At 36.5% G+C, this 20,961-nt stretch overlaps 6 protein-coding genes across 7 annotated transcripts; 2 read left to right on the top strand and 4 right to left on the bottom strand.

The window, feature by feature from the left end:
* Positions 1–687: 687 nt before the first annotated feature.
* Positions 688–1,848, bottom strand: LOC18023751 (agamous-like MADS-box protein AGL103). The gene has a single exon (XM_006406518.1). It carries the CDS (start codon positions 1,846–1,848, stop codon positions 688–690), a length of 1,161 nt encoding a protein of 386 aa, XP_006406581.1.
* A 567-nt stretch (positions 1,849–2,415) lies between these two features.
* Positions 2,416–5,360, bottom strand: LOC18023750 (UDP-glucuronate:xylan alpha-glucuronosyltransferase 1). Of its 2 annotated transcripts, none has more exons than XM_006406517.2 (5): positions 5,243–5,360; positions 4,908–5,144; positions 4,028–4,647; positions 3,171–3,943; positions 2,416–2,775 (listed from the first exon to the last, which is right to left on the bottom strand). In XM_006406517.2, the coding sequence occupies exons 1-5, from the start codon at positions 5,314–5,316 to the stop codon at positions 2,503–2,505; spliced, it is 1,977 nt and encodes a 658-aa protein (XP_006406580.1). In that variant the 5' UTR covers positions 5,317–5,360; the 3' UTR covers positions 2,416–2,502. The 2 variants fall into 2 exon arrangements, with proteins under 2 accessions (XP_006406580.1, XP_024015411.1); XM_024159643.1 differs by having other exon boundaries at positions 4,908–5,147; positions 5,243–5,316.
* A 5,101-nt stretch (positions 5,361–10,461) lies between these two features.
* LOC18023749 (putative F-box protein At2g19630) lies at positions 10,462–11,884 on the top strand. The gene has a single exon (XM_006406516.2). It carries the CDS (start codon positions 10,543–10,545, stop codon positions 11,749–11,751), a length of 1,209 nt encoding a protein of 402 aa, XP_006406579.1. The 5' UTR covers positions 10,462–10,542; the 3' UTR covers positions 11,752–11,884.
* A 1,163-nt stretch (positions 11,885–13,047) lies between these two features.
* LOC18023748 lies at positions 13,048–15,378 on the bottom strand. Its single transcript, XM_024159251.1, has 5 exons — positions 14,745–15,378; positions 14,523–14,672; positions 14,277–14,399; positions 13,755–14,191; positions 13,048–13,653 (listed from the first exon to the last, which is right to left on the bottom strand). Exons 1-5 carry the CDS (start codon positions 15,376–15,378, stop codon positions 13,048–13,050), a joined length of 1,950 nt encoding a protein of 649 aa, XP_024015019.1.
* A 1,740-nt stretch (positions 15,379–17,118) lies between these two features.
* Positions 17,119–19,360, top strand: LOC18023746 (uridylate kinase). Its single transcript, XM_006406513.2, has 7 exons — positions 17,119–17,432; positions 17,661–17,802; positions 17,895–17,948; positions 18,286–18,377; positions 18,507–18,733; positions 18,814–18,990; positions 19,087–19,360. Exons 1-7 carry the CDS (start codon positions 17,227–17,229, stop codon positions 19,194–19,196), a joined length of 1,008 nt encoding a protein of 335 aa, XP_006406576.1. The 5' UTR covers positions 17,119–17,226; the 3' UTR covers positions 19,197–19,360.
* Positions 19,361–19,362: 2 nt separating this feature from the next.
* Positions 19,363–20,236, bottom strand: LOC18023747 (protein MKS1). The gene has a single exon (XM_006406514.2). The coding sequence runs from the start codon at positions 20,134–20,136 to the stop codon at positions 19,456–19,458; it is 681 nt and encodes a 226-aa protein (XP_006406577.1). The 5' UTR covers positions 20,137–20,236; the 3' UTR covers positions 19,363–19,455.
* Between the last annotated feature and the right edge of the window lie 725 nt (positions 20,237–20,961).

The following is a 20,961-nucleotide window of genomic DNA, read 5'->3' as shown; positions in this document are numbered from 1 at the left end:
TCCAATCTTCTCACTATTCGGATACCTGAGAACCGAATAACCGATCCGAACCCGAACCTTAGATCCAAATGCCTGGTTGGGATTTTGCTACTATGTGTGATTGTGGGTCCGGTCCCACTCTGAATGTAATATGCTCTTCGGTGAATCTAACCGTTGATTTAAATTCTATTAATCTCAGCCGTTGGATACTTCTAAAATAAGCCGAACAGCAACACTTTATTGCTAGCTAGCTCGGAAGTCGGAACCAGTTTGGATCTTTTGTTCTTTTTTTCCATTTTTCATTTGATTTTTTTTTCCCCCTTTTTCCCTTTTATATGCAAGTATGCAACCAATGATTAGAGAGAGATCACTGATTTTTTTTTGTATTTTTAACTTCAAAGTTTGCCATTAAAAACAAAAGCTTGCCATTAATAATAATCGAAATTCTCAGCATAGCAAAAGAGGAAAAGAGTCACTCATGGAGACATTTATTAATTCTTTATCAAAAACAAAAAATGGAGACAGTTATCAATAGACAAAAAAAAAACAAAATCACGTAATAGTCACAATGCATATAGCGAATAATCGGACATAACTGAAAAACACAGACATTGATCAAACTAATAAATGCATCAACCAAAATATATATATGAATATGTTTCTAAGTTATAAGAGACAATGTGATGAGAGATCAAATCTCATAGAGATCTAAAATTTTGGGTTGATCGATCCATATTGAAAAACGGGCTCGGCTCTTTGTGTCGGAAATTGAACAAGCTGATTGGAAAGACCATTGGTGTTAATGTTGCTGTTGTTGTAGCCGTACATGTCCATGTTCTGCAACCCGTTAATCCCAATTCCTTGCGCCCAGAGTAAACCGGGATAATCATTCATGTTGTTGATCCCAGTTTCTTGTAACCCAAGATAGCCAGAGTAATCTTCCACTTTGCCATTCTGATAAAACTGTTTTGGAAAACCATTAACACTGTTGTTGTTGTTGTTGTTGATGTTGTTGTAGGGTAACATGTTCTTGCTCGGAAACTCACTCATTCCAGTTCCTTGTAACCCACGTAAGTAACTTTCAACATTCAAATTCGGATACATCGTCAGTGGATTCTGGTATATCGTCAGTGAATTCGGAATCGGAGCCAGAGATTGCGCTTGGTTGAAAGATGATGCAGAGGGTGGGATTTGCGATGAAGCACCGTACATTGCTTGGTTAAACAGATCCATTGGAACCTGGTTTGAATGTTGGTGAAGATGATTCAGTGCAGCAGTAGTAGTAGTAATCATCTGTTCTTGATGAGCCATGTTCGTGTTGTGCATATTCTGCCTCTGTTTCTGAGACTCAGCAAGAGCTCGAAGCCTATGTTGCATTGTGGTTAGACTACGTTCCAAGGACTGAATCAGCAGCGTGAGTTGCTCTACAGAGTAATTATTAAACCTCGGATCCCAATCTGGATACTTGTCACTGGATCCAGACGCCACTTTCTTCTTCTTTTTCGTATTGGAATCACCCTTGTTGATCTTCTTGAGAAACTGGCGAAGATCAACTTGTCCTTTGAGTCGCTTCTTAATATCTAAAGATTTGTAACTTCGAGCCATGGCTTCGACCTTCTTTCTGTCTTCAGGCCATGTTTTAAGCTCTCCGTCTAATCCGTAACTGATGACGCAGACGTCGGTTCCACAGAGAGTTGAAAGCTCGTAAGCTTTCTTGAAGACAGTCTCTTGTCTTTTAGCTAAGCTCGTAGCTTTCGAAGAAGAAGGTTTCTGGAAGAGGGTTTGTTGAATTTTGGAGAATTTAGTTGTTTTCTTGTTCGTCGGTGACGAAGACGAATGAGAAAAAGAAGACGAAGAAGAAGAAGCCATCGTTATGTGTTTGTTTCTGTGATTATTGTGAATTGAATGAAGAGTTGTGTGCTCAATGTTTATTTATTTCCGAATATATAGAAAAGCTTGATTCGAGTATTTCTAATTTTGGTACCCTCACTTACTATCTCAGTCATTAATGCTCATCATAGCTGTAAGATTCGGTTTCCTTTTCTTTGTATGATTTACCATTTTTACTTAAATTTCGATGCTAAACGACGGTGTATCTGTTTTGGCTAAATAATAAGGAAATCTTTACACATAGTATGTATGCATATATACTTCAAAACTGCAGAATGTAATTTACATTTTTTTTTTTGGTGAATTGAATGTAATTTACATTGCTAACATTGTTAATATCTTTTTGCTTCGAATTTAAAATTAACTTTATAATTGATTTCTTTTTATATATATAAATAATCAAATAATAACATAGAAAGGTGTAAATACATGTACCTATCGTTTCCAAAAAAAAATAAAAAATACGACATGTACGTACGTTCATCATATTGTTAAACGGCAAAAAAAAAACATTTTATTCCAATTGAATAAAAAAAAGTATGGGAAAATTTTAGTTATACATCTGACATTTACCTAATATCGCAGAAAAAAAAAACTCAACAAATTTATTGATATGTATGTATATGTATGGCGTCACAAGTTATTGCCAGGAATCGAGGATCTCCGGACGGCGGTGATGGCCGGAGGGGTCGGTACAAAAGACTCGTAGTCGGTCCAATTTGATTCGCCCCAATGACGCAACATGCTTTTCCAATTACACAATTTATCGATGCAAATCTTGAGTCTCGGGTCCTTTACTCTTATCTTCCAGTGACCGTCCTCATAATTGGCCGCCTCGGCTTGCCGGCGATCATATTCAAGCTGTGCCTTTTGCTTTGATCGCAAGTAACAGAATTGATGAAGCTCCTGCAGAATTATCATCACACATCGAGTTTTCAATTTTTTTATTTGTTATGTCAAAAATGTAACAACTAAGATTAATAACAAAACAAAAAAAAGGGTCACTAATCTTACACGAGTTAGATTTTTTTAATTTTTGATTTTCAGCTGAGAATATTTCAGCTCAAATGTTTCTGTTGTTTTAATATTCCATCATCTACTACTCGTATATATGCATCATCATTAAAGTATGCAAAATGCCAAAATTCCGTGTATTATTGTTTTTTTTTTCTCTTAATTTTTTTGGGGAAATTTATCTATCTAAATGCTAAAGGTCGCTTAAAGTCTAGGAAAGTTGTATGTGTTTATGAGTGAAATTAGGGTTTAAGACAAAGATGTGGTCGTGTGATGTATCATATTACCTGTGGCATGGCGTCGTGAACCATCCACCATCGTCGGTGAGCAATATCTGTCGCAAACTCAACGAATATGTCGGAGTTGAAGTTACAGTCATAGTCACGGTAACATAGCCAAGGCTTCATCCCCAGGTAATGAAGAACATAAAGAATCGGAGGCTCTGCTCCAAACAGCTCTGTTTTCTTGCGTCTCACGTCATCTTCATCTCCAACCCAAAAATGCTTCAAGAAATTCATATGTTTCGGAATCCGATGCCACCATGTGAAGACCTCGTTTAAGTAACCTTGATCTCCACCGTTATACGACTCAATCTCGTTTATATGCTCCATGAGAAGCTGAAACGTGCAGTTGCAAGGCTCGATCACCATAACTCCTGAGTTAAACAGAGTTCCATTGTTCCCTGTCGCTGAGATCTCAGGCATTGAGAACAAGAAGTCGATGTTTCTTAAAATCAAGAGGTCTGCGTCGATGAATATTATTTTGTCGTAATCAGTGAGTTGCCATAGTCGGAATTTGCTGTAATTCCACTCGTTGTAAGCATCTTTCTCTGCTTTAGGGTTTCGTATCCTCTGTATCGTCCGGATTTGCCAACCCGCTGCTTCTAGTCCACTACGGTGATAACCGCTTATGTTGTCGTCTACGAGGATCACGAGGTCTCTCGTCGAACCGGACTGTCTTATGCTCTGAGCTGCCGCAATTGCTCCACAGACATAAACATGAGCGGAATGAAGAATTGTTGCGTAAGCTTCTCTTCTAGGGTTTCCTAAGCTTGGTCTCTCTATTAAATCCATGGAAGAAAACATAAACTTTTAAGAGAGAGCTCACAAGAACCTAAAGTAATTCCGGGTTTTTTTTTTCTTACCTTTGATGCCGAGAGGAAGAGAGAGCTCACAAGAACCTAAAGGAAGCTGAAGCTTATCTCTCAAAGTATCAAGATTAGGTTTATATAACCAAACGTCACCTCTCCGAGACACAAGATCCTTACACCGAAACATATTCGGAATCGGGAAGCATCTAGAGACAAACAAAACGTGTCCTCTGAAAAACCCTTTGGCCGAAGCGGCTACCGTTGCAGCCGCCATCTGCAGATGCAATCTCCCGACGTCTCTCGACCAATTCCCTTCTTTACGACAAGGAAGCTTCACGACGATCAGATCGAGTCTTCTTGTAGGTACTTTGATCTTCGGGAGATTTGGACAAACAGGGACCTCTGTTTCTTGCTCCTCATCGATCCACTCTGGATAGAGTGCGTCCCAAGTCACGTTCTTCTCTGCGTAGTCCAGATCCAATACGACGACGTTTTCCTCATCCTCATTGTCCTTAGTCTTGGCTACCTCTCTCCACCGTCGAATCTCTTTCGAGTCGAAATTCAAGACACCGATCGTACGGCCTTCTTCGACGCTCTCGAGGGTTTTGGTCACATCGTCCCAATTAATGTCTAGGTCAGAGACATATCTTGAATCTTGTCGTCTCCATATCCACCTAGTTTCCACATGTGGTCGTATTACATATATCAACACTTTTAGTATTTTGTTAGAATAAAATTCTATTCGCTATAACTTGGATAACTAACGGAAGAAATGATGAAAAGTGGAAATTTATTTTTCAAGAAAATTATTGTAAGCTAACGCAATTCATTAGCATTTGAACAATTTGAGGTCAAGATTGTTAATTTTGGCGATGATTTTTTTTTTTTTTTTAATAAAGGGTTTGCTAAAAAGAAAGAAAGAAAAAAGATTTACCGAGAAGAAGAGTGGGAAAGAGAATGACGATAAGCTTCAGGAGAATAGATGATGGTGAAGAGAGTAGCAGATAGAAAGATAAATAAGAGAATCTTCACGATCTGAAACTTGCTGCAACAACAACAACTATTGTTTTTGTCTTGTGTCGGAAAATTTATGAAATTAAAAGGTTTCACCATATCCGATCTGCCACCGCCTTTACTGTTTCTCCGGAATCTCCTCTTGCATATTGCTTCACTGCTTAAAAGTTAAAAAAACAGAAACACACAAAAACTTTAGACGATTATCTAATTTTGACTCATTTATGGATAAATGAGAGAGTAGTATGTACTTACATGGAAGCGGAGAGGCGGCGCCGAGAGTCTCCGGTTGCAGCGGTGGCTGCAGCAGCGGCGGGAGAGTTAGCCATATAAAACTGGTGGATTTAGACACTAGAATTGGACAAGAGAGAAGAGAGAGCAATATAGATGAGACATAACGTCTCTTTTAATCTTCTTATATCATACTACCTTTGTTTCTATTTTTGTGTTTTTGGAAATAATAGATATGTATTTTGCACACCCACCTTTTCTGCTATATTTTTTTTTTTAATTTATTCTTTAATTTTGTCATGATTTCACTAAGATGTTTAAAAGTTTGTATATAACATGATTTTCAAAAAAGTCCAAGATGCACTGATCAAAGTTGTTTCAAGAAAATGTATATTAATACAGTTTTAATTTTAACCATATTGGAGTACTATGTATGTTGTTACATGAAGATTATATTGTATCAGGCTAATTAATAAAGTATTTAAAAACATGATTTTCCATTATGGATAATTTTGCACGCTTTAGTTTTAAACTCCATTCTGAGTTTTGTAGCTTTCTTAGGACTGATATCTTCCAGCAATATTTAATAATTTCTTTGTGAGACAACCATAATTTATTTTCAAAAATATAAATGGTTTTAAAAAATCAAGATTTAACCATTTTAAAATAAACTATAATACACCAAGGACTCTTTTCTTTATTTACACCCATACTTTTTAGCAATAGAATTAACCAGTTATTCAAATTTAAAAACTTTCTGGTTTTGGGTATTTTGGAACATAACCAGATATATTAGTGACGTATTTTAATAACAAAGCGACCGCTACTATTTAACAATCAGAAATTAATCGATAATTCTAAAAAAGATATATAACGTGTAGTTAAACCTTGGTGGCAAAGTAAGGTGAAGATAAGGTAACGCAGAAAGACAGCTAACACAATAATACACTGATTCATGGCTTGCAAGGTTCAGAGGTCCTGTCAAGAACTGCTTCCACCAAACTTCTTAGTGTTGTGAATTTGTATTTATTTATTGAGTTATCCTCTTTGTCAAAAAAAAGAGTTATCCCATTATATATTAATCTTGATTTTATCGTTTAACTAACTGAGATTAGTATAGGAACAACTACCTCTTGATTAATCAAAGTATGTTCATATTAATCATATTCTGTCAGATTATGAATAATGTTTGAATATCTTAGATGGAAAGGAAAATCTAATGCTGTCGGGAACTTGGTCGTCATTGGCAAAAGAAAAATTACAAGTGAAAGAGGAACTTGGTCAAAAAGGAACATATTAGTATGAATATAAAAATTATCTATTTGTGGGTCGACTGCCACGTCTCTAGATTTCACCGTGGATACATTTGACGCATTTGATCCAGAGTCAAAGAGATTAAATAGCCTAAGTTTGTTTTTATTACATATTGTTCACCAGCTTTTTACTCAAAATCATAATATATATTCGCTTAGTTTTACATGTATGAACGGCCCTAATTCAAAATCAGAATAAAAGTTAAAGATAATCGTAAATGTGAGGGAAAAGTATATGATTTAAATGAAGTAATAACAAAATGATAGATAAAAATAAAATGGTACGAGATTGAATACATGAATTAATAAACATCTAAGCCTCATCATCAACACTTGGAAAGACAAAGACAGGGAGGGACATGTGTCGATCAGAGGACTGATGGAAAAGCTGAACACATATACAAGAGAAGGTGGGGACTTGAAAGCTCAAAGAATGCTTCTGATAGGAGCCTTGCACCCATCGCTACGTATGATTCAAGATATTATATAGTAACACAATTTTTATTCGAATATCCATCATAATTTTCTCAATCACTAAAATTGTGTTTCTTCATATGTGTTCATATACTGTATTAATCTTTACGCACATGTGACATTGTATTGGAAGCAAAGCAAAGGTATTTCGTATGTCGTACATATTTCCTTTCCAATGGCCTACATTTTCACCAAATAGTTTTTTTTTTTTCTGGAACTAAGAATTAGTTTGAACATTGTGAAATTCCAATAATAAGTATTGAAAACTAGAACCAGAATACATTATAGTTGTTTCTTAAAACCAAGATCAAAAAATTCTTAAAAGAAAATGGAAAGGGATCAAAATTCTAAAAATCAGTTGTCGAACTTACAGACAATGACATTAGCACAAATCACTAGATTATAATTTTTGATCAAATCACTGTTTGTATGACCGTGTTGATTGGTTCGTTCGTTACGTTTGCGGTGAACGGTTAGTGGTGTTTTATAAAAATTATAGAAATTGCTTCAAACTGCTCCATATTGTTTTGTAGTACTGAAATCCAAAACTGCTTCACACAAGCGTTTGCGATTGGGAACATTAACAGGTGGATAAAAAAACAGCCATAGAAAAAAAATCATGTTAAAAAAATTTATGAAACTACAATTTTACTGTATTATCTATATATATATATATATATATAATTCCTAATTCTATCACTTTTTATCAAGTTTTAGTTTTCGTACCATAATTACGACTTCTATACCAGTCGAAGGAAGTAGAAACACAAATGTAAATACCATAATATTTTGGAGAAATTAGATCTATTGGGGATAAATCCTGCCATATATTGGAATAATTTTTTCTAGTTTGTTACATTACTGGACTGATTAGCTAGTTGGTGAGGCAATAGGCATGTTATTATAAAATTTATGTTATTATAAAATTTATCAGTTTTTAAATTATTTAGTATTTATTTATAATTTTTTATTATTAGTTATTTTAAAATAGTGATTTTGATAATTAGCATAATAATATAGTTTTTTGTGTTTTTTATAATTATATATTATATTTATTTTTGTAATTTTATATTTAACTGCTAATACATCTCCTCAATAGTCAGTCAAAAATATCTCACAAATGAATCTGCTTTCAACAGTTAAACCAGTCGTGCAAACTGTTAAATGACGCACGAAACTGCAATCGCCCGTTTCTTTAAATTCCTGCATTCGTAACCGCAACCGCTGCATTTAAATTAGTCAAACTTTAACTCAGTCAAAACATGGCCTAATAATGCATATAATTACTATTTGTGATGTTCGTATGAGCAGTTAACTCGATCAAGACGGTATGGTCTAGCTAATAGTATTATTATTATTAAAGCATATCTAAAGAAATCATAGGAAAGAAAAAAAAAAAACAAAGAAGTTAATAGATTAATCTTTTTGTGGCACATATAGAAGATAGAACAGAGAGGACCGTGTAGGTATTTTCCTTCGGCCAGCCAACACTCAACTATATTCCATATTCTTGGATTGAGACTCGATTTTTACTTTTGGAGCATTGCCTTATAAGCAAGTCGTGATTCTTCAATAGCATCTCATATTCTCATACTATAAAATGTTTTGTGTTTTGTGCTTATGTTTTTAATTTGTTTAAGGGGGTCAATACTTAATACTAGTTTATAGCAAATGTAAACGTAGATTAATTTTTAGGGACTGTATAAGTTTTGATTAATACTCTTTTTTTTTAGTATTAAGTATTTAGTATTAGTCTGAATTTTCCTTACTAAGAATCTGTTCACTTCGATTAAAGATGAATAAAAATGTAAATGAAATAAAAGTTTGACCCAAAAGAATAGGATACTTCATTTTTTTCCTTCTTCTAAAATTATATAAACAATCGTTATACAACATATTACATTTGAGTAGCAATGAGAAGGAGGATAAAGGAAAATTAAAAAAAAATGCAACAAGAGTAGAGAAATACATGTTTTGAGGACCTCTGTGTACCTCCAATTATAAACTCAAATTTTGTCAATAGACACTTTGGTTTCGTTTTAAAATAGTTGCAGTACTTCATTTATCTTTTAGTTACTTTCATGCAAACATAATAAAGATTTATTCAGACTTAAAACTTATTTTATCATCATCTTTTTTTATTTAGCCAAACAAATATTTTTATTTTCAAATGATTAATTTGAATTTTTCTCTTAAGAATGAAATTTTGTCTATACTATATTGCGTTGTCGCTATTTATTTTTTTCTTAAGGTTCGTTACAAAAATACTAAATTAGTACTACTGTATTAGAAAGTTTTCAGTTCTGGGCTAAACTAATTAGATTAGAAGTCACGGCGAGTAAATCACCAGTGTAGTTCGCCGGCGAGAGAATCTAGGATTTTTTATAAGCTGGCATTTCCTTTGGTGTATTGCAGGAAGATAGTGGCTAAGAGATAAGCATTGGGAGTTTGATACCTCTTTGTGAGTGAGAGGGTTTATATTTAAACAAGCTTTAGACCATCTCAATTCTAGAGACTCTAATGGTATCTTAGCTTAAAAAACCATTAAAAACCTTAAAGATTTTATGTTATAGCTCTAAGATACGGATCAGTTGTTAATGGGTTTGTAAACACATGTATGGCTTTTATTGGTTTGGGGGAGGTATGAAAAAATTGGGTCAAAAAATGGACATCTCGTCTTGGGGCAAAAAACGGAGTATAAGGGATGGACATGAAAAACAAGAAGAGATCCTTAATTTTTTTTAAAAAATTTAGCATCCCCATAGATGCTCTTAGGATGTTTTGTCTTAATATTGAAATTATGTTGTTTAAATGCGAGCTATAGTGTATTTAATGCTGCCCTGCCCCAAACATTAAGGTTAGCTTAGAGCATCATTAACCATGTATCTAACAGCATTTTTTATAGAAATTTAATATTAAAAAAATTGTAATCGATTTTTTTATTTTCAGATATGTTTCTTATTTGAAGATTTTTTGAGACGTATTTTCCCTTACGTGTCAGCTTTTTATTCGCTAAAAAATTTGAAGATAACATTTTTTTTCTCTCTTTATCTATTCCCCCATCATTTCTATTCCTCGACTTTTCGGATCTTCTCGACGAAATCGATGAAAAATTCTTCCTTTCTTCTCTGACGGATTTTCCGACTGGTCGCGGTTCTCCAACATTAGTTGGAAAACTGACAACCTTTGGTGACGTCGCTGCAGATAAGCTTTCTAAACCCTAAGAATTGGGGTTTTTTTGTAAGAATTGGGGGATTTTGTTTTTGATAATTTTTTTTTGTTACTTTGGCATTGGGGGTTAATTTGCTTCGATCCACATCTATTTGAATAAGAAATCGATTGAAAGTGGTGGTATTGGTTTAGGCTTTCATTGTTTGTGCTTGAGATAGTTGTGATTTTATGCAATGAAAATACATTAACTATCTCTCTCTTTTTTTTTTGGAACAGCACATTAACTATCTCTCCTATTCTACCTCTTCTTTCCTTATTCTCACTCTCTTCTGTCACTTCATCTCTTTTCTTCTTCTCATTCTCAAAATGGAAACAATTCCCCGACGCAGCAATACAGAATCTTGTACCTCAACGAAACGAATCAAAAACCTAGACCGGATCCCAAACGATCTCGTCATTGAGATACTCTCAAGATCGCCGGCAAAGTCTGTCACGAGATGGCTCTGCTTATCAAAGTCCTGGGCTTTCACGCTTCGCAGCCGAAGTTTCACGGATTTGTTCTTGACCAGATCATCGTCTCGCCCTCGAATCTTGTTCACCTTCCATAAAAACCAAGACTTTGTCTTCTACTCGGCACCTGAGATCCAAAATCAAGACGAGAACTCGATTCTTGCGGCCGCTAATCATCGCATGGTGTTACCCGTTGACTGCTCTGGGGTTTGCGGCGGTTTGGTCTGTCTCACGTATCTGAAGGTCGTAAGCGCGAGTACGAAGAATACAATGACGGTGATATGTAACGCGACCACGGGACAATCCTTATCTTTGCCCAAAGTGAAGACGAGGAGGATTGGTGTGAAAACCTTCTTCGGGTATGATCCGATTGGTAATCAGTTCAAGGTTTTGTCCATGACATCTGTTAAGAAAGAGAGCTGTGTCGAGCACCAAATCTTGACACTAGGGACTAAGAAGCTTTCGTGGAAGATGATCGATTGTTCCATACCCCATTATCCTATAAGGAGTGGTGGGATATGCATCAATGGTTGTGTCTATTATCACGCTTTGGTCAATGAGGCTCATCATGACATGAAAGATCAAGCTTCTCCAAGCGTTCCTGGGATTGTTTGCTTTGATGTTAGGTCTGAGAGGTTTAGTTTCATCAACAAAGCTGAGGACATGGAAGTATCACAATTTCAGCATCCACATCTTGTAGATTACAAGGGTAAATTGAGTGCTCTTTCGTCGGATGGGTATGGATATTTTACTGGCGAAAGGATAAATCTTGAGTTGTGGGTTCTACAAGACGCTGAGCAACATCAATGGTCCAAGCATGTATACATAGTGCCCACTTTGTTGAAGAATATGGTTGCAGGGGCCTTGTTATGCTTTGTTGGAGTGACTGAAACAGATGAAATCATGTTGTCCTATCATAGCAAAACCGAACCTTTCTACGTCTTATGCTACAACATCGTGCATAATACTGTCAGGAGAGTTCAAATCCAAGGAGCAGAGGCGATAAGCTATCTTACTAGACTTCGCATCAATCTACACCATGTTGAGAACTTGAACATTATGTAAAGATCATTGGCTATTACTTTCTCTTTAGGCTTATTGGACGACAATTTCTTGTTTTGTATCCAAACTAGTAGTGGTCTGTTTCATACACTAAGGAGAAATGTCTGTTTCAAGGTAAAGACCAGTTTTACTCAAATCTGTGGCATTTTTTTTTTTTTTTTTTTGTCAACCTGTGGCATTTTTTAGTTTTGATTTCTACTAGTTGTGAAGAAAAAAAAAAATCATTCTATGGAAAACATTTAACATCATACAGGAAATGTCTTCTTCTTATATAACAAGCTCTGATAAATTTAAAACTAAGAAATACAGATAACAAGGATAAAATATACTCTGTTTTTTTGTTTTTTTTACATTAAAAATTGTAACTATTTACACTCTTAAAACTTAAAAAGTCTCAGCTTATGCAAAAAGGAAAAAACAAATAGTGGATTTGTGGAGAATGGTATGAGATGTTCCAGAAACAAACGGGATTAGGCTTTGAACAAAGCCCACATGTATGAGTAACCTATAAATAAGACTCTTCAAAATATTAATATCTCAGAGACTATACAAATAAAAATTCTATCAACGGGCTTTCTGAAAACCAAGATCAAAAAATTCTTAAAAGAAAAAGGAAAGGGATCAAAATACTAAAAATCAGTTGTCGAACTTCCAGACGATGACATTAGCACAACTCACTAGATTATAATTTTTGATCAAATCACTGTGTGTATGACCAATTAACTCGATCAACATGGCCTAATCAAAATTATAATGCATTTAATCACTATTTGTGATGTTTGTATCATGAGCAGTTAACTCGATCAAGACGGTCTGGTCTAATAGTATTATTATAATTAAAGCATTTCTAAAGAAATCATAGGAAAGAAAAGAAAGAACAAACAAGTTAATAGATTAATCTTTTTGTGGATATATCGAAGATAGAACAGAGAGGACCGTGTGTAGGTATTTTCCTTAGGCCAGCCAACACTTAAATATATTCCACTTTCTTGAATTGAGACTCGTTTTAAACTTTTGGTGCATTGCCTATGTAAGCAAGTCTTGTAATTCTTCAAGAGCATTTGATACTTCTACTTGTACAAACGAACAAGTAGAACAAGAGCACCCATTTTTATTTCATCCCACTAACTTCATTAGTCGATCGGAGAGAAAAACTCGAAATTGTATCAAATGAATAGAGAACTGGGTCAAGCAACCTTCTGATCATATCTCGATGATGAAAGTAGCTGCGGCTGTGCTCCATACGATTGGCTAGAGTTATTAATATTCGATGATAAATATTATTCTCTCGAGAAAAGCTTAAAAAAATCGCCGAGACTGGCGAGGCTTATCAAAAACTCTAGGGAAATAAGTGGAGCAGAAGATCTCAAGTAGCACCGGAAACTGAAGAACACCGAACATACCCACCGGAATCACCGCGAGCAACATAAACTGAGCCGAAACCCACGTCGTTGTTTTTGTTTTAACACTAAACAGGGTCATGAGCGTCACGACAAAACTCACCATCATCGTCGCCATCGAGAGAAACAAAGACGCAAGACCCAAGATCAGTTTGGTCGGAAGCGATCGAAGAAAATCCTCTTCGCGGTAACGAGACTTGAGAATGCCGAGGAACATGAGCAGAGACATACATGATGTGAAGAGAGAGATAGCGTCCGAGATGATGAAGATCATGAATAGTTTATAATGGTGGTCGTAACTTGCGGGGATGGTAAACGCAGAGGAGAACATCATTGTGGTGATTAGAGCCGCTACTACTGTGCAAGAAGTCGCTGTTTCTTTCATCCATTTCTCTCCTTGATCCACCAGATCCTTGTGTTGGTCTTTAAACAGAGCAGCTGGAGTTTTCTTCTGCTTCAAGTTAATCATTTTTCGATGCTTCGGTTGCACTAGCCTCTCCACTTCCTGAAAACAAGACAGAGTTATATCTACAACCCTAGTTTCCTGTTGCATCAAAGCAGTTTCTTGTTTAACAAGAAACATTCATATATATAACTATATATCACCTTAAACCATTGTAACTCCCTTTGCATCTGAAGAGCAGCACCGGGAATGAGGTTAAGCCGTGAAGCTGGGGCCCGATATGCGGCGTGATGAAGCATATTGTTATGAAGTTTGTCCCAAGCTGTAGCGAGGATGTTCTTCTTAGCACCCATTTTGTAAATGAGACTAAAGATCTTCTCCTGTCTCTGACTTACCGCGTAGAAAAAGAGGTTAAGACCATAACTATCTTTGAACCATACAATATCAGGATAATGCTTCATCACTTCCTCGATATACTCGACGATACCATTCTCTACCGCCTTGAAGAGAGCTTGGTTTAGACCCGCGTTCTTCTGTTGAGTGGCGTCAAAGTTAGGTATCTCTTGGCAGATACAGTCTAGTATCTCTTTGGCTTGAGCATGTCCTAGCTTTAGTTTGTATACTTGTCTTATGTGTGGAACTGTCGATAAAATATTTCATCTGATACTGATTAAAATTAAATCAACAACTAGGGATAATGATTCGAGATGATTTGTGCTGCTTACAAAAAAAACTGAGGTATTTCAACAACTTCTCGTAAATTGTATTATGATCTTCTGATTTCATGTACTGATGGTGATGATGATTCATTACTTCATATGGGTTGGTAATCTTCTCTATGTGAATACCTTCAAGAGAAAACCATGAATTTAACAATCAATAATTGATAAAACCAAACTTCCTAATAAAAAGAAATTTTTTTATATATATGTAGTCTTCACTTAATAAGCATAAGCTAAGTGTAAACTCACAAGAATATACCCAGCGTTGCCAAAACGCAAGATGGATACCGCTAGGGAACGCACAAGGCGTTTGCGCGAGCGCTATGATCGCTGTATCGTTATCGCTGTCTCGAGTATAAGCCAGCTTAGGATACCTCTGGATCAGATCCAAAGCAATACCTTTATATCTACGTCACATTAGCCACATCCTGTGAACATTATATAATCATATAATCATCATTAGGAACTTACCATATAGTCCATCGACAATACAATTGGTCACTAGCATCGCACCGTTCTTGCCCTTGTGTTCATCTGACTCATCACAAGGATCAAGATCACTGAGAGGTGTGTGATTGTAAAGATACCGAACCAGATCTTTGTGACCATACAACGAAGCCACCACGATCGGTATATGCTCTTTTGCGTTCCGAACACTAACCGAGCTGGGACATTTATTCACCAAACACTCTGCGATTCTCACAATCCCACCAGTGGCAGCATAAGCAAGCGCCGTGTAACCATTATCGTTCTTGATCTCCAACACTTGCTCTGGATCGTGGATTCGTCTAATGATCTCTTCCACGATATTTATGTGACCTGACAAAACGGCTTTATGGATTGGTCTGTCTCCGTTGGAGGTTAAGCTAGCGGTTAAAGCCTCAGGGTTTCGGTCCAAGAAATCTTTCGTGGCTTCCAAGTTTCCACTGTCTATGGACTTGAAGAGGACGAGATAGGTCGAGTTCTCTTGTCGTATCTGATCTCCTTGTGGTAGCTCGTGTGCTTCATCGAGTTGCATACTCTCTGACTGAAAACTTCTGCGGCCGGTTTCTGGTCGTAGACTGTCTGCTCTGAAACCTCTGGGATAACCCTTTTCAGTATCCATTTTATCGGTTACTTCTCCCGAAAGAAACGAGACGGCAGGTTTGTGTCTGTGTAAACTTGGTCGTATATATATAATTTCTGTAAAAGCAAACAGAGCTTTCCGTTATTCGGACAGAGACATGAGTAAAGTGTCAAAAGAGGGTAACTTGCTTTTGAAGAAAGGTTTAAAGGACAACAAAAAAAAACGAGAGAAGGATTTAACATTACAATACCAAGAAATCTTGACCGTTCGTATAGGAAGTATTTGAAGTATTTTCTTCTTTTTTTTGACAAAGCAAATTTATTACTTAAATAAAAACCTGGCCTAGCCAAGAAGATTTTCTTCTTTATTCCCATTTTTTGTTTGGTTTTTACTTTTAACTGTTCCTGTGAATAGGAGACGGAGCTTTAGTGTTACTATTTTACCTCATTGCGAAGCAAAGAACTTTTGTTTTTCTTTGCATTAAATAAATAGATAAGATGCAGTAAACTTTTGTTTTTCTTTACTTCTCCCGAAAAAAAAAATCTATTTTACCTCTCAAAATCGATTTTTTTTTTTTTTTTTTTTTTTGCATCCATGTAGAAATCCTTAACATATAATTGTTTTTTCTTCCACAAACTAGGTCTTCTGAATTGATATAGTAATAGACTAACAGGATAAAAAAATCGTTAGATTTTCCTCATAAACAAACAAGATCCTTTCCTTTGAAAATATTAGTAGTAATCTTAGGAAGAACTTCTAAGCGACGATAAATTCATTGAACAATACGATTAATCCTTACCTCCGTTAGAAAATTATTAATTCTAGTCTCATTTGCTTTATTTCAGTGGAATTGTGGACGAATAAAAAGAGATGCGTTTTATGCAAAACTCTGTGCAACACACTGAAACCTAAAAGAAACAAAACGTTGGAACTGAAAGTAAAACTAAAACAATCGAAATAATAGCACTTCATATGTTATTTGCTATGAACGGAGACTAATGAACCGAACCAGTGTAAAAAATGATCAAAGAGCTTCTGAGAGAAAATTGGTACATAACATCTTAGTCCGTATTCTAATAAAAGAGCTTGGCATCGTGGTTTGGTGTCAACATATAGCATGAGTGCATGACGAGTCCCGCGGGTTCGAGTGGAGAAGCGTGCAATTTTCTTTATAACAGAAAAAAAAAACCATCTTACTAAATGATTTTGAAATTGCACTCTACTAGTCCTTGACAGCGACAAGTAACTAAGTAGGGTTAGTCACATACGCGCTTTCTCAGCCATCTACTGTCTGATAGGTTCGGCAAGTGATGGATGGTAGAAGTATTGCTTGGTTAAAATTGAGTGTTTCATAAGATTTGGGTCCTGTAAGAGTAAGACTCTGCCTTCATTTTAATGATATAAGTTATACAAAACAAAAAGTTACAATTTTTAAATGGAAAGAATACCCATATCTACATAAGATTTGGAGGGTTTCATATTGTAATTTGATGTAACATACTCCTTCCAATCTAAATACATTTTGACATGTATCAAAACTTTGTAAAGTGATAAATATAATATAATCTTCTTGTTTGACCAAAAAAAAAAAAGATAAATATAATCTCCTATTCTTATATGCATTCAATTTTCTGTCTAAGATAAACATTAAAAATGCGGGATTTCGTAGGTTATTTTTCTTCTATTTTCTTTTTATCATAAAGAAAAAAAGAATAACAGCATCACAACACTGTAGGAAGTCTATTAATTAGTTTAATGACATTCGAAATAAAACCTTATCTTCGCAGACTCAAACCCTTCTTTTGCCGGCGAAAGTTTCTCTACTGAACATATCAGTAAATATCATCAGCCTCGTCTCTTCTTAGATCTCGATCGTTCTCTCCGGCAATGGCGATTCCGTTGCCCCTCACCTCTTACTCACCAATCTCAACTTCTTCTTCTTCTTCTTCTATTTCCCGAACCTCTTTCGTACCTCTCACATCTCGCCAGGGTAATTTCTTCTCCGATCAGAGTTTCAGTCGGCGTCTACCTATCAGCTGCTCGTCGTCTTTGTCCTCGAACAATGGTTCAACTCCAGAGTCTATGAACGGGAGGTATTAATCTTCAATTTCTAACCATACGTTCGTCCACCAAGTGTTTGTGAAATTTCGTCAATGAAGACACTTTTGGCTATAGGGCTTAGGATTTGATTAAAATATACTGCACAAACTGATCTTTTTTATTCCCTGTTGAAGTAAACCTGAAACGCATCATAAAAACTAAAACTGTGGAGCTCTGTTTGCTTTTGTTAAACTGTGCTGCCGTTATCTGTGATTTTTCAGTGGCTTAAATGCGCAGTCATCGTTTCCTGGAATGCCTTCCTTCGATGGAACATCCAAACCACCGCTTAAATGGAGAAGGGTTTTACTCAAAGTCAGTGGAGAAGCTCTTGCTGGAGACGAGGAGCAGAATATTGACCCTAAGGTTTTTGTGATGCAAACAAAAAAAAAAAGTCTCCTTGTTTCTGTTTTTTCCTTCTCCATAAATCTCATCCATCTTCCCACTAATCTAATTAGGTGACTATGTCGATTGCAAGGGAGGTTGCAGCAGTGACTCGCCTTGGCATTGAGGTTATTCTCGAAACGTTTTTGTTCTAGTTGTGATTGGGTAACTGTAACATGGATTTAGCGGTTCTTAGTGGTTGGGTATATAGCTTTGAGCTCCTTCCTAGACTTGTTGATTGACACAAGTATGATAAAATGCAATTTTTACTCTCCAAAGTATTGATAACTGCCTGTGTAGAAGCTACAAACTATGCTGAAAACTAAATAGTATGAACTTGCAAGAAACGGGAGCTTAAGTCATGAGGCGGAGATTTACGCTTTAAGCATACGCAAAGGATGATGGGTACTAGGCATCGCAGAGTCCTGTATCCTCTGTCTTGATCTTCTTATGCTTTTACATCAGGTTGCGATTGTTGTTGGAGGAGGAAACATCTTTCGTGGATCCACCTGGGCTGGGTGCAGTGGCCTTGATCGTTCCTCTGCTGATTATATCGGGTATCAGATCCATACTTGACCTCTGCTGCCACACAAATCTGAACTTTCCCTACCGAGTTATCTTGTTCCTCATTTTTCGAACAAAACTTGGCTTTTGGTCTCTCATTGGTTTCATCTACATTTTGACAGGATGCTGGCAACTGTGATGAATGCAATATTTCTTCAAGCGACAATGGAGAGTATCGGCATCCCAACACGTGTTCAAACCGCTTTCCGCATGTCGGAAGTCGCAGAGCCTTACATAAGAAGAAGAGCAATTAGACATCTAGAAAAAGGCAGGGTTGTGATATTTGCAGCCGGAACAGGCAATCCGTTTTTCACCACCGATACTGCAGCAGCTCTTCGCTGTGCTGAAAGTAAGTAAAAGGTTGTTTCTTTCTGTTCAAAAATTTCTCCATTGGTTCATTTTCCCTTATATCCTTCGCCTTTGACACAGTAAATGCGGAAGTGGTGCTGAAAGCAACAAATGTTGATGGAGTCTTTGACGATGATCCTAAACGAAACCCAAACGCTCGCCTCCTGGATTCACTAACTTACCAAGAAGTAACCTCAAAGGATCTATCCGTGATGGATATGACTGCTATCACTTTATGCCAAGAAAACAACATCCCAGGTTTGTTTTCGAAAAAACACAACACTCTCAAATCATAACCAAAAATCATCATCCAAATTCAACAATAAGTATATGTTTTGGTCTGCGGCTTTGCAGTTGTGGTTTTCAACCTATCTGAGCCTGGAAACATTGCGAAAGCCATCAAAGGAGAGAGAGTTGGTACATTGATTGGAGGAACTTGGAACTCTATTGTTGCAGCCACTTGAAGAAACTTATAACTACTTCTCGGTCTTGTTCCTTATATAGTAGCTTAGGTCAGGAGAATCTTATAACTCCTGTATATAGTTTGCAGAAACTTTTTAGTTTCTAGGAGGAATCTATCTGTATGAAATTTTTGAAGTTAAATTGAGATGTTATGGTTTACATGAAAGCTCATTTTGAACCCTTTGGGCTATTTTTTGGGATATATGTCTAAAAATGAATAAAATTACAGAGCAAAATGAAAAGTCTAAACCTTTTCTTCTTCTAAAGATCCCAAATATGATTAAAGACTTCAGCAAAAGTTGGAGAAGCAGCCAAACTAGCATAACCAGGACTGTACATTACAAACGGGCTCATTAATCCCGCCGGCGAAAACAATCCCGGCGGTATCGCCGGCGAAAACATCCCACCTTGATGAATCATCGGCGAGAATATCCCGGCAGAAGCTGTCGGCAACATAGCCGGAGACGGCGAGAGTATTCCCGGCGCATAACCACCGAATTCAGCTGCCTCTTCCATCGCCGTCGCGATTTCCACCGTCTCATCTTTCGCCGCCGGTTCCTTCCCTCCTCTCGGACTAGCATTCTCCGTCGCGGCAAGTCTCGCCGCCGGTGACACATCTCCGCCGCTTCCGGATTCGAGGAAAACACCAGAAGAAATCCCGGTGAGACGCTGGACGACGTTCATGAAATCGGAGGCTGTGGTGTGTACGACCTTCGGCGAGACGGCGTAGATAACCACCGGCTCTCGAGCAGCATACGGCGGAGCTTGGTCGCGATGATGATGTTGCGGCGGCGGCGCAGGGTGCTTAGGAGGTTTCTTGATCTTGTGAGAGTCTTTGTGGACGCTGAGAGGTGAAGGACGAGGACCACAGATCTGAAGCTGCCGTTTTTGGTTCTGTTGATCGGAAGGATTACCGCCGGCGAAATACTCCGACGGATCCATTGTGAGAAAATCTCTCTAGCTCTCTTAACAATCGAATTTTGTTTCTCTCTGTGTGTTTTTACTTGTTTGGTTTGGGAATTGAATGAATGAAATGTTTTTGTCGACGAGTAAATTGACCAAAACATCAACACCAACAAAAAGAAGTGTTAGAAGTTAGAACGATTAGTTTGACTTCAAAATATTGACTTTTTGCATCCAACTAGACTTTTACAGCACATGCTCAATTTAGGAAACTCCTAATCTTGTCTTTCATAGAAAGTTAGTAGGAAAGATCTTAGGAATCAATTCATTATCAGCCGGCAACATTATAATAATTTATTTTCAATGATCAAGTGCTAAGCCATACAATTAACGTATAATACTATTATTTGTGAGAATTGAACATGCATGTTCTAGAATTTACGAAAAATATGGTAACGATCAATTCTTAGTACCTGAGCTATTGATGACTGCATGCATAGAAGTAACAACCCTAAGAGAAGGACTTATAACATGAGTTGTTTTCTCTTCGTTTCACAATAATGTTTTTACTAAATGTCTAAAACCAAAATTGTTTTAGGAAAGATCCCTTTAGAGATTTAATATGTATTCTAGCTAGAACATACTGAATGTATTTGGTCTCTACTGCAAAAAAAAACAAATAAAATGTGTAAAATAAAACATAAGCTCAAAAATAAATTTATTTTCAGGAATATAACAAAAGAAAATTAATTTGTTTGCATGAAAAATGACGTAGCCATACTGATTTTAAATGGACAAGTTATAAGTGTATTTTTTTCCAAACGAAAATGATAATAACATATTACATATACCTCTATCGGAATT

The sequence above is a fragment of the Eutrema salsugineum genome, unplaced genomic scaffold, assembly GCF_000478725.1.
Source record: "Eutrema salsugineum unplaced genomic scaffold, Eutsalg1_0 scaffold_13, whole genome shotgun sequence".
Lineage (NCBI taxonomy): Eukaryota > Viridiplantae > Streptophyta > Magnoliopsida > Brassicales > Brassicaceae > Eutrema > Eutrema salsugineum.
This window is presented reverse-complemented; position numbering and strand designations above follow the sequence as displayed.

Excerpts from the sequence above, each read along its gene's own strand:
- LOC18023748 (XM_024159251.1), bottom strand. The coding sequence starts at position 15,378 with ATGGATACTGAAAAGGGTTATCCCAGAGGTTTCAGAGCAGACAGTCTA. Across the intron at positions 14,192-14,276 it reads GAAATACCTCAGTTTTTTTT|TTCCACACATAAGACAAGTA; the intron begins GTAAGCAGCACA and ends TTTTATCGACAG. Across the intron at positions 13,654-13,754 it reads GGGAGTTACAATGGTTTAAG|GAAGTGGAGAGGCTAGTGCA; the intron begins GTGATATATAGT and ends TCTTGTTTTCAG.
- LOC18023750 (XM_024159643.1), bottom strand. The coding sequence starts at position 5,316 with ATGGCTAACTCTCCCGCCGCTGCTGCAGCCACCGCTGCAACCGGAGAC. Across the intron at positions 5,148-5,242 it reads CGCCGCCTCTCCGCTTCCAT|CAGTGAAGCAATATGCAAGA; the intron begins GTAAGTACATAC and ends TTAACTTTTAAG. Across the intron at positions 3,944-4,027 it reads TCTTCCTCTCGGCATCAAAG|AGAGACCAAGCTTAGGAAAC; the intron begins GTAAGAAAAAAA and ends TGGATTTAATAG.
- LOC18023749 (XM_006406516.2), top strand. The coding sequence starts at position 10,543 with ATGGAAACAATTCCCCGACGCAGCAATACAGAATCTTGTACCTCAACG.
- LOC18023747 (XM_006406514.2), bottom strand. The coding sequence starts at position 20,136 with ATGGATCCGTCGGAGTATTTCGCCGGCGGTAATCCTTCCGATCAACAG.
- LOC18023746 (XM_006406513.2), top strand. The coding sequence starts at position 17,227 with ATGGCGATTCCGTTGCCCCTCACCTCTTACTCACCAATCTCAACTTCT. Across the intron at positions 17,949-18,285 it reads TGACTCGCCTTGGCATTGAG|GTTGCGATTGTTGTTGGAGG; the intron begins GTTATTCTCGAA and ends CTTTTACATCAG. Across the intron at positions 18,991-19,086 it reads CCAAGAAAACAACATCCCAG|TTGTGGTTTTCAACCTATCT; the intron begins GTTTGTTTTCGA and ends GCGGCTTTGCAG.
- LOC18023751 (XM_006406518.1), bottom strand. The coding sequence starts at position 1,848 with ATGGCTTCTTCTTCTTCGTCTTCTTTTTCTCATTCGTCTTCGTCACCG.